The following is a 12,186-nucleotide window of genomic DNA, read 5'->3' as shown; positions in this document are numbered from 1 at the left end:
AATTCTGTGACACTTTTTGCATATCAGACATGTTCTGGAAGGAGAAATAGTTTGTCAAAATAATTCTACTTTGGAAAAGAAGAGAAATCACGAAAATAAATAAAGAGAACCAGGAAGCGTTAACATGCATGAAGAGTCCAGCAGATCTTTCTCTGGATGTGGGCAGCATTGTCCACCATGAGTCTTTCTCAACTGTCTTAGAGGTCAGTTCACATTTCCTAAGTGCCTACTATGTGCCAGGCGCTATGCTAAGCACTGGGGATACAAAAGGAGGCAAAAAACAGGACCTGACTCAGGGAGCTCACAATCTAATGAAGGACACACAGAGTAAACAAATACAGACAAGATGACCTATATACATGATGAAGGGGAACCAATAACAGAAGGAAAGCACTTTCTGGTGTCTTAAGACACAGTAGGGAAGGCTTCCTGGAAAAGATGGCATTTCAAAGGGGGCTTGGAGGGATCCAGATAGATCAGGAATCAAAAGAAAGGAGGCAGAGCCATCCAGGCATGGGGGAAAGTACAAAGAGGCAAATTTAGGCCTGATAATAAGGAAAGACTTGCTAAGGAATAGGGCTCTCCCCAAATGGAATGGGCTGGTCAGAGTGATGGTGAGTTCTCTATACCATCCCTCTCATCATCTGATTAATATAGCATAAAAACTATAAATGACCTTTGATAGTCTTGCCATTTTTGTAATTTTGACATGACCCAGGCATGAGCGCTGAATCTTCCTCCAGCTACTGAAGTTGGATTTTATTTATTCAAAGAGTGCTTTATAGGTATATCTGTCCAAGTACTGAGTTTAGTGATAGGTTGACCACCTGCAACTCTTATGCATTTGGTAGTTATTTTGAATGGGATTTCCTGATATCTTCATTCTTCTTAGATTAGTCCTTACATTAGTCCAATGGCAAGACGAAAGTCAAGATGAGTGGTAATGGCTGGAGGAGGAATGGATCAACTTGGTATCTGATCTCTGACCAAGCTCTGTGAGTTTCACAGAAGCTACATCAGCCCCCTTCATGGCCTTTGGAAAAAGTTGGTTTCCTTAATGCATTCTAAGGGGGAACATCTTCACATACCTGAGGTAGAAATCTCCCTGACTTCCCAATGGATATGAGGCCTAAAGATCACTCTAAATCTGATTTAGTCAGTGTACCAAGATTGTTTGGGTAAGGTATTATCTCTGCCCTGCTGCAGATTTGGGGAACCACAAGAGAGTTTGGTATGAGATGGGAAAAAACATGGATGAGTAGCCCTGAGCAAGTCTTCATACCACAGATCTTTGCATTTCCAGACAACTCCATAGACCCTGACATAGTTAGACTTCTTCAAAGGACGAATATATTGGCGTTTTTACAAACCAAGTAGAATTTCCTTTATGGACAAAAACATATAAAAATCTGTCTATTTGCATAAGAATCAGCTGAGGAGTGAAGATTGGCCTTTCTCTGATCCTAAAGGCACCTTTCCTTGGAGAGAAGAGGGAACCATGTTGTCTTTTTTTTCTCTCTAGGTGCTGGAAGTCAGAAAACCAAGGTGTCTCTTCTCTCAAGGTGCTACCAACTCCACTCATCTCACAAACTCAGATTATTAAGTATTCAATCTCCACCAGTGAGGAAAGTCTTACACAGATCATCTTTGATCAGAGGGTTACATAAACTACCTTTTTTATAAAAATCAAATACACAAGGAGAGCATGTTAAGATTTGAGGAGGGAGAGATCAGTTCTAGGTGGGGGGATCAGAGAAGACTTCATGAAAACATGATCAGTGGATCTTATAGAAGGTCAAGGATGTCAGTAGACATCAATGGGTGATGGGGAGAAGTTCTCTTACAGGAACAGGGCACAGCTTATGCAAATACATGTTGGGGGACAGCAAAGGGTGGAGTGAGAGAGCAAAAATCAGTCCAATTTGTCTAGAGGATAGAAAATGAGAAGAGGAGGATGGGAAAAGAAGGTTGGAAGGATGTCAGATTCTCTCTCTGTCGTTCTGAGGTCCAGGATGTCCCCTCTCAGCTTCTCTGCCCTTTCTCTCCCTTCTTCCCTTTGACATCTTTCAGGCTCCTCTTGAGCCTTAGCTCTAACACTGTTTCAGGCTAACAGATCATATTCTTTCAGACAGAGAAGTAGTTCCTACAGGTAGAAGAAACCTGCATTTGGCAGGAAAAAAATATTTTCATGTGGGTTGAGCAAGAGCCTTTTTCTGACCTCTTCAGGGGTCCACCTGAAGCTTAGGAGCTCCCCAAAGAAGTTTCAAGCATCACACCTAAGAGTTCTGTTGGAAATATTCATCTCTGGTCACAGGCATATGGGCAGCACCAAAGGAAGGTGAGCATAATGCAATGAATGTTGATCTTGGATTCAGTAGATGAGAGCTGAGGTCTTGGCTCTGGTACTTACTAGATGTTTGACTTTGGGGAAGTCCCCTGCTGATTCTGAGTAACAGGTGCCTCATGTATCTGTGCTACCTTAAATGAGATAATGCATGAAGAAGGCTTACTAAATTTTAAAATGCTACAAAAAGCTTTCACTAGTGACTATAAGGAGAAGTAGGGCAATGGCAGTGAGGAAGAAGAGAGAATAATGTTGGCTCCAATGTTCCAAGAAGGCTGCTGGTGCACTAGAGGGCATGACAATCTATGGAATGTCAGCACTGGAAGGGATTTTAGAGGCCACAGAGTTCAGTCTCTTATTCAATTCAGGCTTATCCCCCATAATGTGTTTGATAAGTAGGTATTCAAATAAAAATACCTAGGAAGCATCTACAATGCGCAAAGTATTGTCCTAGGTGCTGGAAAAAAAGACAAATTCAAGGAATTTGAAATAAGAGTAAGAGAAACACAGAGATGCTTCCTTATAATAAGATAATCACATACATAAGTCAGAGTGTGAAAAATTCCAGAAAGAAAGACTCTCTCCCAGTCCTTTGAATGTGTGTGATGCAATGTGGGGACTGCCCAGTTTAAAAGCAAAGTCACTATGCCTCAGACGCTGGGACAGGATCTGAATCAAAAGTAGGAATCTTAAGCTCAAGACAAATTTAGTTGGGGATGGGTAGAGCTGAGATTAAAAGATAGTCTATGCCTGGTACAGTTGTGGCCCATGCTTTGGAAGAATAGATGATGGTGCCCAGACCTGCAGTCCCTAGGAGGATCTGACAATGGGGTGGGGAAGGGGAAGGCTTGTAGCCAGGGGTGTTTGGGGAGTAGAAGTCCAGGGAGAAGGGATCTAGAACAGTGAGACCCTGGGGAAGGCTGGTGGCAGCCTGGGCCCAGATGAGGGACAGGGGGATGAGCTTGAGGACTGCCTCAGAGATTAATCATGCCTCCAGAAGTCCATTCCCTGAACAAAGCCCCACCACTCTATCCTAGTTATGGCTCTGTCTAGGTTCTTTTGTCAGGCTACAACTGGCCATGCATTCATAGGCCTTCATTCCCTTGATGTTGCTGAAGAAAAAGCAGTAGATTTTGAGGCTTCCTGGTGTGTGGGGTGGTGAGACCCCTTCTCAAACTGTCTACTCAGAGGCATCTCAAGGTACAAACCAAAAGTGGTTTATGAGGTTCCCAAGAGAAGCAGGTGTCACCTTCACTAGGCAGTCTAGAGAAGGGAGATGCAATAGAGAAGCAGAAGCATGGTTATATAGCCAAAACCCACAAACCCATCCCCCCTTACACTTTTGATCAAGAGCTTGGGCAAGTAACTTATTTTCAGAAATTTGCCCCAGATCCAAGGAATAAGGAAATGGTGAACAAAGGGAGAGGGATGGTTTCAGGTGGTTTCACAATTTCGAGTTCCCCTATATCACTTGATTCCCAAGAAATTGAAACTTAGGCTTAGGGTCAGATCTACTTTAGACTTAGATCCCTGAGAAGTCTTCACTATCACATTCACTGGTATTTGAGGTGACTCTCACTAAAGGTGACAGTGAGGGAGTGCGTGGGAAAATTTGGGAGTTCTGTTGACTGTGTGCCTATTTTTAAATGTGGAATGGGAAGAGTATCTAATTCAGAGAAATGGTGATGGGTAAATAATAGAGAAAGTGAGGGGTTTGCCATCCTAGCCTGTGAATGGAGCCCTGACAGACTGAGAGGCTTTGGGGCCTAGTGGGATATTGGTTTGGGAAACTGGGATAAGAGATCTGGATCTGATTTCACTTCTTGCTAGTAAAATTCTTCCTTGTTCAAAGGGACAAGTCTTCCTTTTCCCTCTTCCTGTATACACTATGGTGGGTTTGCTCACAAGAACCACTGGATTAGGTTCTCTAAAGGAAACTGGTTCTAAGTAGACAGCTCATTCCCAAGATAATGGGGTCAACTTTCACTCTGCTTTCTCTCCACTATGAACCTCATCCAGTCAGTTACCAAATCTGGTCGGTTCTCCCTCTTGTCCTGTCCACTTCACCTTTCCCATCCAAACCTTCTTTTCCTTTGCTCTAACCACCAACCCAGAGCAAACCTCATCACTTTTCACCTACTGCAATAACCTACTGACTGGTCCCCCTGTGCCTAATCCTAACCTGCTCCACTCCATTGTCCACCCAGCTTCCTAATGAAATTATTCTCCTCTTGAAAGCATATGATCTTGTCACTTCCCTGCTTAAAACAAAGAGCCAAAGAAAGAAACAAAAACCTTCAGGGACTCCCTATTTTCTATAACATAAATTACAAATGCATGGAGAACACCTGCTAATAAGATCCTCTTGTCCCCAGCCTACCTACACCACCTTACAAACTACTTTCCTTGATGGTCTAATAATTTTGCTGGCAAACTAGATTTGTTTCCTCAACCTGTGCCTGGAATTGGTCCCTCCTCATCTCTGCCCACTGAAAGCCTTCTCTTCTTCCAAAGCCCAGCTCAGACCTCACTTCTTTCCTGAAGCCTTCTCAGGTCTAGTGTTCCCACCCACCCCCACCCATTCCCCCTCCCAATCACCCCCTCCTCCCCTGCAGGCCTAACCACAAAGTCATCTCTCTCAGATTGCCTAGATCACATTGTCTAGGTGAGTTGTGGTCCCAACCCACTGCCACACATAACATTGTATGCTTGCAGTCCTGTTCCTGCTCCCACCCCTCCTCCATTATAAACTCCTTCAGGGCAGACATGATGGGTAGGGCTTGTTCACCTTTTTATGTGCAGTCCAAGAGTAGATGATAAGTATTTAAATGTTCAGTCAGAAATGAACTGAGTGGAGGAGGAAGTCCGAGAAAATATCGAGAGAGTGTAAAATTGGGGTTTATTAATCTGAGCAGACCAAGGCATAGTACAAGGCCTTAAAATAGAAACTGAAACTCAGTATCATCAAGAAGACTGCCATGGCAGTGGGAAACTCCATCCAATGTTAACTTTTGGAAGTACTTTCCCAAGGACTTTTCCAATTATCTTCACGCCGTGTGTGATCAACGGCACAATTCCTCTCTTGACCTTTTCAGGCTGCAGAGGGAAGACAAACAGAGCCCCTTAGTCCAGGGCCTCTGGGGGTCCTGCTGAAGAGGGAAGAAAAACCAGCCCTCCTGCCACCAGGGGCATAGAGTAACTTAGAGCTTCATGAGACTCCGAGTTTGGAGGACCCTCCACAGTCATCTGGTGCAACCTCCCCATGGGAAAAGAGGAAACAGGAGACAGATCCTGACACAGCTGGCAGGGTACACACTCAGAAGTAGAACCCAAATCTGCAGCCTTCTACTCTAACAGCAGCACTCCACCAGCACAGAAAGCTAAATCCTCAGGGGCTTCTTCATGTTCATTTTGAAAATATATTGAAATGCTTCTCAGGACACCCTCCTCCTGTTTCTGTGCCCAGGAGATGCAAAGGAGAACAAGAAAGCCTTACACCACCCCTTCAACGATTCTGCCCTCCAGGAACACCCTGGGACCAGGTCTCATTGACTCTGCCCTTGACATAACCTCCCCTGGCCTCATAGCCCCCACTTCACAGTGGCTGGCAGGGTCACTCCCTGTGCCCTTAGCCCGTCCCACCCTAGTTCTGTTAACCCATTTCATCACTGGGGCCAGAGCTGAGCTCTTGGGGTTACCAAGATAGGTGGAGTCAGAAGAAGTGTTTCAGTTCAGACGTTAGCTAGTACTATGACTTGGGGGATGGGTACTACATATTTCTGAACCTCATTGTCTTTATAAATTGAAGGAGGGGTGATTGACTAGATAATTTCTAAGGCTTCCTCCAATTCAAATTGCTCAGAGTGATTCTCTGAAAACACATTATCTAGACATTTCCTGTACAATTGGCCTTCTTTACTTCTCCCTCTTTCCCTTGGACTCTGAAGTCAGAGATCTCTCTAGCTCCAGAGGTGAGGTTGAGGAAACTGGATAGGGGAGAGGGGAGAGAAATGGTCCTGTCTCTGTATCTACATCGCCTCTTGGAGCCTGGAGGAAGAAAAGGGAGACTAGGCAGAGACTAAGGTTGGAAAGAGGGAAGAAGGGTCAAAGTTGATCCCAATCCCCTCTAGCTACACATCAATCCCAGCAGCCCCCAAGAGGGAAGGCACCACGGACCCCTAGTGGGGAATGGAGGTTAGCACTCTTCTCCCAGACCCCCAAGAAGGATTCATCACTTACCCCATCACAGGAAATATCAACAGAGGGATTGGAGGAATACAGGTCAACCGTTCCAATGCACTCTTCCACCAGCTGTGAAGGGTGGCAGAGAGAGTTCAGGACTGCCAGTCTGTAATGTCTGCCCCTGACAGGCCAGGACTGACAACAAGCTCAAACTTTGTCTCCAGCCAGCCCCCTGGGACAGTTTTTCTGCTTCTCATGTGAGACAAATCACTTTCCTCAGGGCAGCAGAAAAGCAGAGCTCAGCACCCACCCTGCCCCAAGGGGTGCATGTTCCCAGAAAGAGACTCCTTCAGTCAGAATCCCTCCCCAGCCCAGGACACTCTCACCCCATTTTTCTTGAAATCACATTCTTCTGGATTGCGATGTTCAGTTTTAGAGCATACAGTCTCTCTGATGGTGAATTGCAGAAGTTGTGGAGCAGTAGGATCGTTGCTCTGGGGAGGAAGGCAGGACAGCCTTTTAGAGCTAGGCCCCTATGAGCACCTCCGGGGCCAGCAGCAAGCTAGTTAGTGCTGAAAGGGCCTTAGACACCATCTAGTCTGACCCCATGGGTCTCGAGATGAGGCAACTAAGAACTAGGAAAGTTAGGTGACTTGCCCAAGGTCACACTGGCAGCAGGATCAGAACAGGGGCATCCAGAACAGTCATTCCTCCAAACAGAGAACACTGAGTGACCTGGGGGCATCCCATGTGCTCAGCTTCCACATTCCTGGTCCTCAGGGAGCACCTCAGGCTGGGAGGGAGACTAAAACTCTCAAAAAGGAAAAAAACCAATACAAGTTTAAACCTGCACTGGGCCATATGACTGTTTCAGTAGGGTTAAGAGTCCTGTATGTGGAGTCTGAAGACCTGGAATTTGTGTGTATTCTGAGCACTTAGCATTGTTCCTGGGACACAACAAGGCATTCAGTCAATCACTAAACATTTATTAAGCACCTACTGTGTGCCAGGCAACCTGCTAAGTACTAGAGTTCCAAAAAGAGGCAAAAGACAGTCCCTGCCCTCAAGGAGCTTACAATGTAATGAGACAGAGACAGCAAACAAGGGAATATACACAAAGCAAGCCGTGTACAGATAAATAGGAAATCATGAAGAACGGGAAAGCACTGGATCCAGAAATGCCTTTTCAGATCTTCTGAGGCCAATAATGCCAATAAAAACAGCAAACATCTATACAAATACATGTGTGCATATTCATACGTGTACATATGTACACACATACATGCACACACACACATATATTTATGTGCCTGGCTACTACATGCCAGGCAAAGTACTAAGTGCTTTACTGTTATTATCTCATTAGACCTTGAAAAAAAGTCTAGGAGGTAGAGGCTTTTACTATCTCCATTTCACAGTGGAAGAAATTGAGGCAACCAGAGGTAAAAGGACTTGCCCAGCCACACAGTTAGTGAGTGTGTGAGAGTGCATTTGAACTCAGGTCTCCCTGAATTTGGGGGCCAGTGCTCTATCCACTCTGCCACCTAGCTGCCTGACTTTTTCCACTGTATCTCAATGGCTCCCCAAATGGAGATCAAGTTTTTCTGGAGTGAAGGGGTCGTGTTACACAATCTTGGCAGAGGGAGTCCTCCCCCATCATCCCAATGCTACTCACCTCCTGTGGTGGCAGAGTCAGGACTGAGAGACGAAAGAGGCTTTCTGATTCTGACTTTGCGTTGTATTCCCGAATGAATCTATTCACCACATCCTGGTATGCCTGGTCCTGGGCACAGGCAAGTGGAGTCATCAGGCTGAGCAGCCCCAGCACCAATAAGACTACCTGCATGGTTGAGCCCCTCATCCTCTTTGTGCTCAATGCTCTGGGCAGAAAGAAACTGTCTTTTATTTACTGGCTCCTCCCCACCCTTACACAAGGACAATAGATACCTCCAGCCACTGGCCTCTAACGGTTCCCTGAGGTGAGGTCTGGGATTTCCTCCATTCTTCTGTCATTGGTCACCTCTTGTCCCCAGGGCTAGCAGTCTCCTTCAATTTCATCATATAGCCCTTGACTTAATCAAAAGGAAGGATTGGGGAAAGAGGGGAAGTATGGAGAAAAAGTAGAGGAGGAAGACAGTAAATTTGAGAGGCACAGGGATATGAAGAAATAAATATGTTCCCCACCTCTCTCTGTCTTACAAAATCCTAGAGGATGTGCAGATGAGTGGATGGTTCAGTCAGCTGCCATATTGGGTTGTCTTTCTAGTTACTCAAGGAACTTTGCAACAGAGTTAGAGTTGTTTAAACTGACCTCTGTATTCTACTCTAATCCTTCCCAAATGCTCAGGCCACAGGTTACTAATTAGTCAGTTTTTCATGTAGATCCTCACGTGGCCCTCAATACACCGGAACATGAGTACAATGCATATGTTGATTGACTAGCAAAGATTGCTACTCAACATCTTGTCCCTACTCTGAAACCACCTGATCATCTGGTACTAGCAAAATGAGTCCAGCAACAGTTGGCCATTTAGGGGTGGCCACCTACCAGTGGGCGTGAGACTGAGGTATTGCTATCTCTCATTCACTGCTGAAACAGGTGGCAGAGGAATGTCATATATGTCAACTGGAGAAGGAAGGAACTATTCCTTGGGTAGTAAATGGAAAGAAAGCAAGGAGAAAAGTCCTAGTCCAAATTTGACAAATGGATTATATTGGACTCCTACCCCAACATAAAGGATGTAAATTTATATGCACTTGTGTTGACACCAATTGAGATGTAACAATGGCTTGTCATTATGAGAATGTGACCCAGAAAAACATCTCTAAAACTCTAGATATTGTAAGTCTTTATTATGGAATACAGATTCATAGTGACAATGGGTCACATCTGAAAGGTAATGAAATGAAGAGATATTGTATATTAAGCAAAAGAGAATGAATATATCATATTCCATATTATCCACACACATCTGGTTTAATTGGAAGAATGAATGGATTATTGAAGGAACAGTCGGGGGGAGGAGCCAAGATGGCAGAGTAGAAAGACACACATATGCTACCTCTTAACCCACAGCCCATAAAATATCTGTAAAGAAGAACTCCCAACAAATTCTGGAGCACCAGAAGCCACAGAACAACAGAGCTGAGGAGATTTCTGTTCCAGAGATCCCTGAAAACCTGACTCGAAAGGTCCATCATACACCAGACCCGGAGCAGAGCCCAGCCCTGGCTTGGCTGCGCGGCACCAAGAGGAACAGTTCCCAGCAGGCTTCGGGGACAGACTTTTCAGAGGTCATCTAATTCAAGCTATGCCTCAACAAGAATCCCTCTTTCTTGAGAGGAAAGTCACACTCTCCTCCCCTTTTTCCACGTAACTCTTTACACCTTTTAATAGCTTTGTTAGGCAGGCATTGTACTGAGGTGATTTTACTCATAATAGAATTAATTTTTTACTTTTTAAATGAGTGCATATATTTTACATCTCTTCTTTGCTTTTGCTTCATAGAAAAAAAAGGAAGGAGCTGATCTTAGATTTAATGGGAAGTTGTAAGAAGTAAAGCTAACTTTTCCTCTTTGGCTAGATTAAGTGTGCTAGATAAGTATCAAAAATTGTTCTGTGAGTGAAATACAGAAAACAATCATTGCTAGCTGCTAAGAGAAAAGGTGCGGTGGTTTTGCCACTGAACTGTTAATGGAGCTCATTATCTACAATCATTTTACTCCTCTTGCCTGTGAATGAGAGGTAACATAATTTGGTGAGTAAAGGACTGCGAATCAGGAAGATCTGGGTTCAAATCGTGCTTCTGAACATTTGTGTGATGGCAGGCTAATCACCTGATCTCTGCGAGCCTAGGAAACTCTTGAAGTCTGTAAGTTACACTGGGTTGCACACTGGAGGAATTTCTCAAAATGCTGAAATCACAGGTCCTTGATATAAGGACATTGTTGGCATTCAGGTGAAGTCTCAGAATTCTATGTGCTAAGTAAAAGTTTGTGAGCCTAATATAATCCCAGGCTTTTAGCACCAGAACAACTAGAGACATCAATTGATTGCCCTCTCCAAAAACAATTATAGTTTTACTTAAAAATAAAAATTTTCATCCTACTAAAAAAAAAAAGAAAAGAGCAAACCCATGAGATCCCAAATATTGAGTACTGGACTATAAGGCAAGATGTCACAGCACCATATCTAGGAGCACCTGGTTCAGCAGGATATGATTTACATTGTTTAGAGGACTTTTTGTTGGATAGAAAAGAAATAAGAAAAATCTCTACTGGAATATGTATGAGAATCTCTAAAAATAATTTTAGACAAATATTACCTAACTCAGAATTAGCAGCTCAAGGAACACGTGTTGGTTGGAGTAATAGATTCTCATTATCAAGAAGAAATTATTGATCTTCCCAACTTTAGGTGAAGAACCTATATAGTTTTGTAAAAATGATAGAATTGTTCAAGTGATCATTATTCCTGATGAAGTAATATCCCCTGTGAAAACTGACCCTCCTTCCACAGTCATTGTCAGAGGAACTAAAGGATTTGGTTCCACTGATAGAATAAAATTGGGAGCTAAAGGATGAGTAAAACAGAAGCCAGATGGTGTTCCAAAGGCTACAGAGATTATAGCACATGGAAAAGATAATACAGTAACTGCTGTTTATCAAGGACTTGATGATTACCAAATTGTGCCCTTAACTCATATATTTTACTGTGAATAAGGCTATGATAGTGGCTTCATGAACTCCAGAACCATCCTGCTTCTCATTATTACTCTTTATTCCTTTTGGCTTTTGTCTGCTCAAGTTCTTTACTAGATTTGTCTCCTTCAGGTTACTGCCCTCCAGCTGTAGATGACTGACTGCTTAATTGATGTCCTTCTCTGTCTAAGACTGTGATCCATCATGCCTAGACCTGGCATCGACCAAGCTCTGGATGCTGGTTAAAGAACTGAACCCTTGAATGGGACCTGTCATGGCAGGGACAGTTCTCCATCCAAGCTCAGCAGGAAGTAATTGTAGAAGGATGATACCTTACCCTGTAACAGCAAGGACCCTGACATTACACAGGAGGGCCAGCTACACAGGTTCTTAATCTGCTTTTCTAAAAGGAAAACAACTTTTGAGGAGTCAACAATCATTTTAATCAAGCACATGTGTCATTCACTTAATTCAGGGTAAAAATTCAGCACCCTGAACTTCAGAGAAAAGACAAGCACAGAAATAAAGTTTAGCCAACAGACAGGGTTTCCAATTGTGTGACTGTAAGCAATACATACATCACAGATCAACCGAAAGGTCCAGCTGTCTGACCATACATACATAGTTAGTTACCAGAGAGAGAAGCACCAACATTTGGGTTTTCAAAGCAAGGGGACTCCTTAGGAGTTGTCCAGAGTCTGATCTGGCCAAGCAAATACTTCCAATGAGTGAGCCCCAAACTAAAACCTCACCTAAGAATATTTATACACGTTTCAGAACCAGATGGCATCACAACTCTTGAGAACCAGTGCCTCATTGGAAATAAACAATAGATATGGCTTCCCCTCATCAAGCTTCCCTTAATGGAGAGGACCATCAGGGTGGAGAAGATCATTAGCTCTCTAATTAACATTGAATACTCCAAGGGATTTTTGGTCCCATTCATTTGAGGAAGAAAG

At 43.8% G+C, this 12,186-nt stretch overlaps 1 protein-coding gene across 4 annotated transcripts in view; it reads right to left on the bottom strand.

Moving 5' to 3' along the window:
* Positions 1-10,473, bottom strand: part of LOC140533854 (antibacterial peptide PMAP-36-like) — a 54,262-nt gene extending 43,789 nt beyond the window's left edge. The window contains exons 1-4 of one of the 4 annotated variants that reach the window (XM_072654200.1): positions 8,202-10,453; positions 6,913-7,020; positions 6,584-6,655; positions 5,209-5,440 (exon numbers count right to left, since the gene is read on the bottom strand). In XM_072654200.1, coding sequence (XP_072510301.1) covers positions 5,309-5,440; positions 6,584-6,655; positions 6,913-7,020; positions 8,202-8,387 — 498 coding nt within the window. In that variant the 5' untranslated portion in view covers positions 8,388-10,453 and the 3' untranslated portion in view covers positions 5,209-5,308. Of the gene's footprint in view, positions 1-5,208; positions 5,441-6,583; positions 6,656-6,912; positions 7,021-8,201 lie in introns of those variants that run through there. The other 3 variants (XM_072654178.1, XM_072654187.1, XM_072654192.1) reach the window with 3 other exon arrangements.
* Between the last annotated feature and the right edge of the window lie 1,713 nt (positions 10,474-12,186).

Source organism: Notamacropus eugenii, chromosome 1 (assembly GCF_028372415.1).
Source record: "Notamacropus eugenii isolate mMacEug1 chromosome 1, mMacEug1.pri_v2, whole genome shotgun sequence".
Lineage (NCBI taxonomy): Eukaryota > Metazoa > Chordata > Mammalia > Diprotodontia > Macropodidae > Notamacropus > Notamacropus eugenii.
The sequence above is the reverse complement of the archived record's forward strand: the minus strand, read 5'-3'. Positions and strand labels throughout refer to the sequence as shown.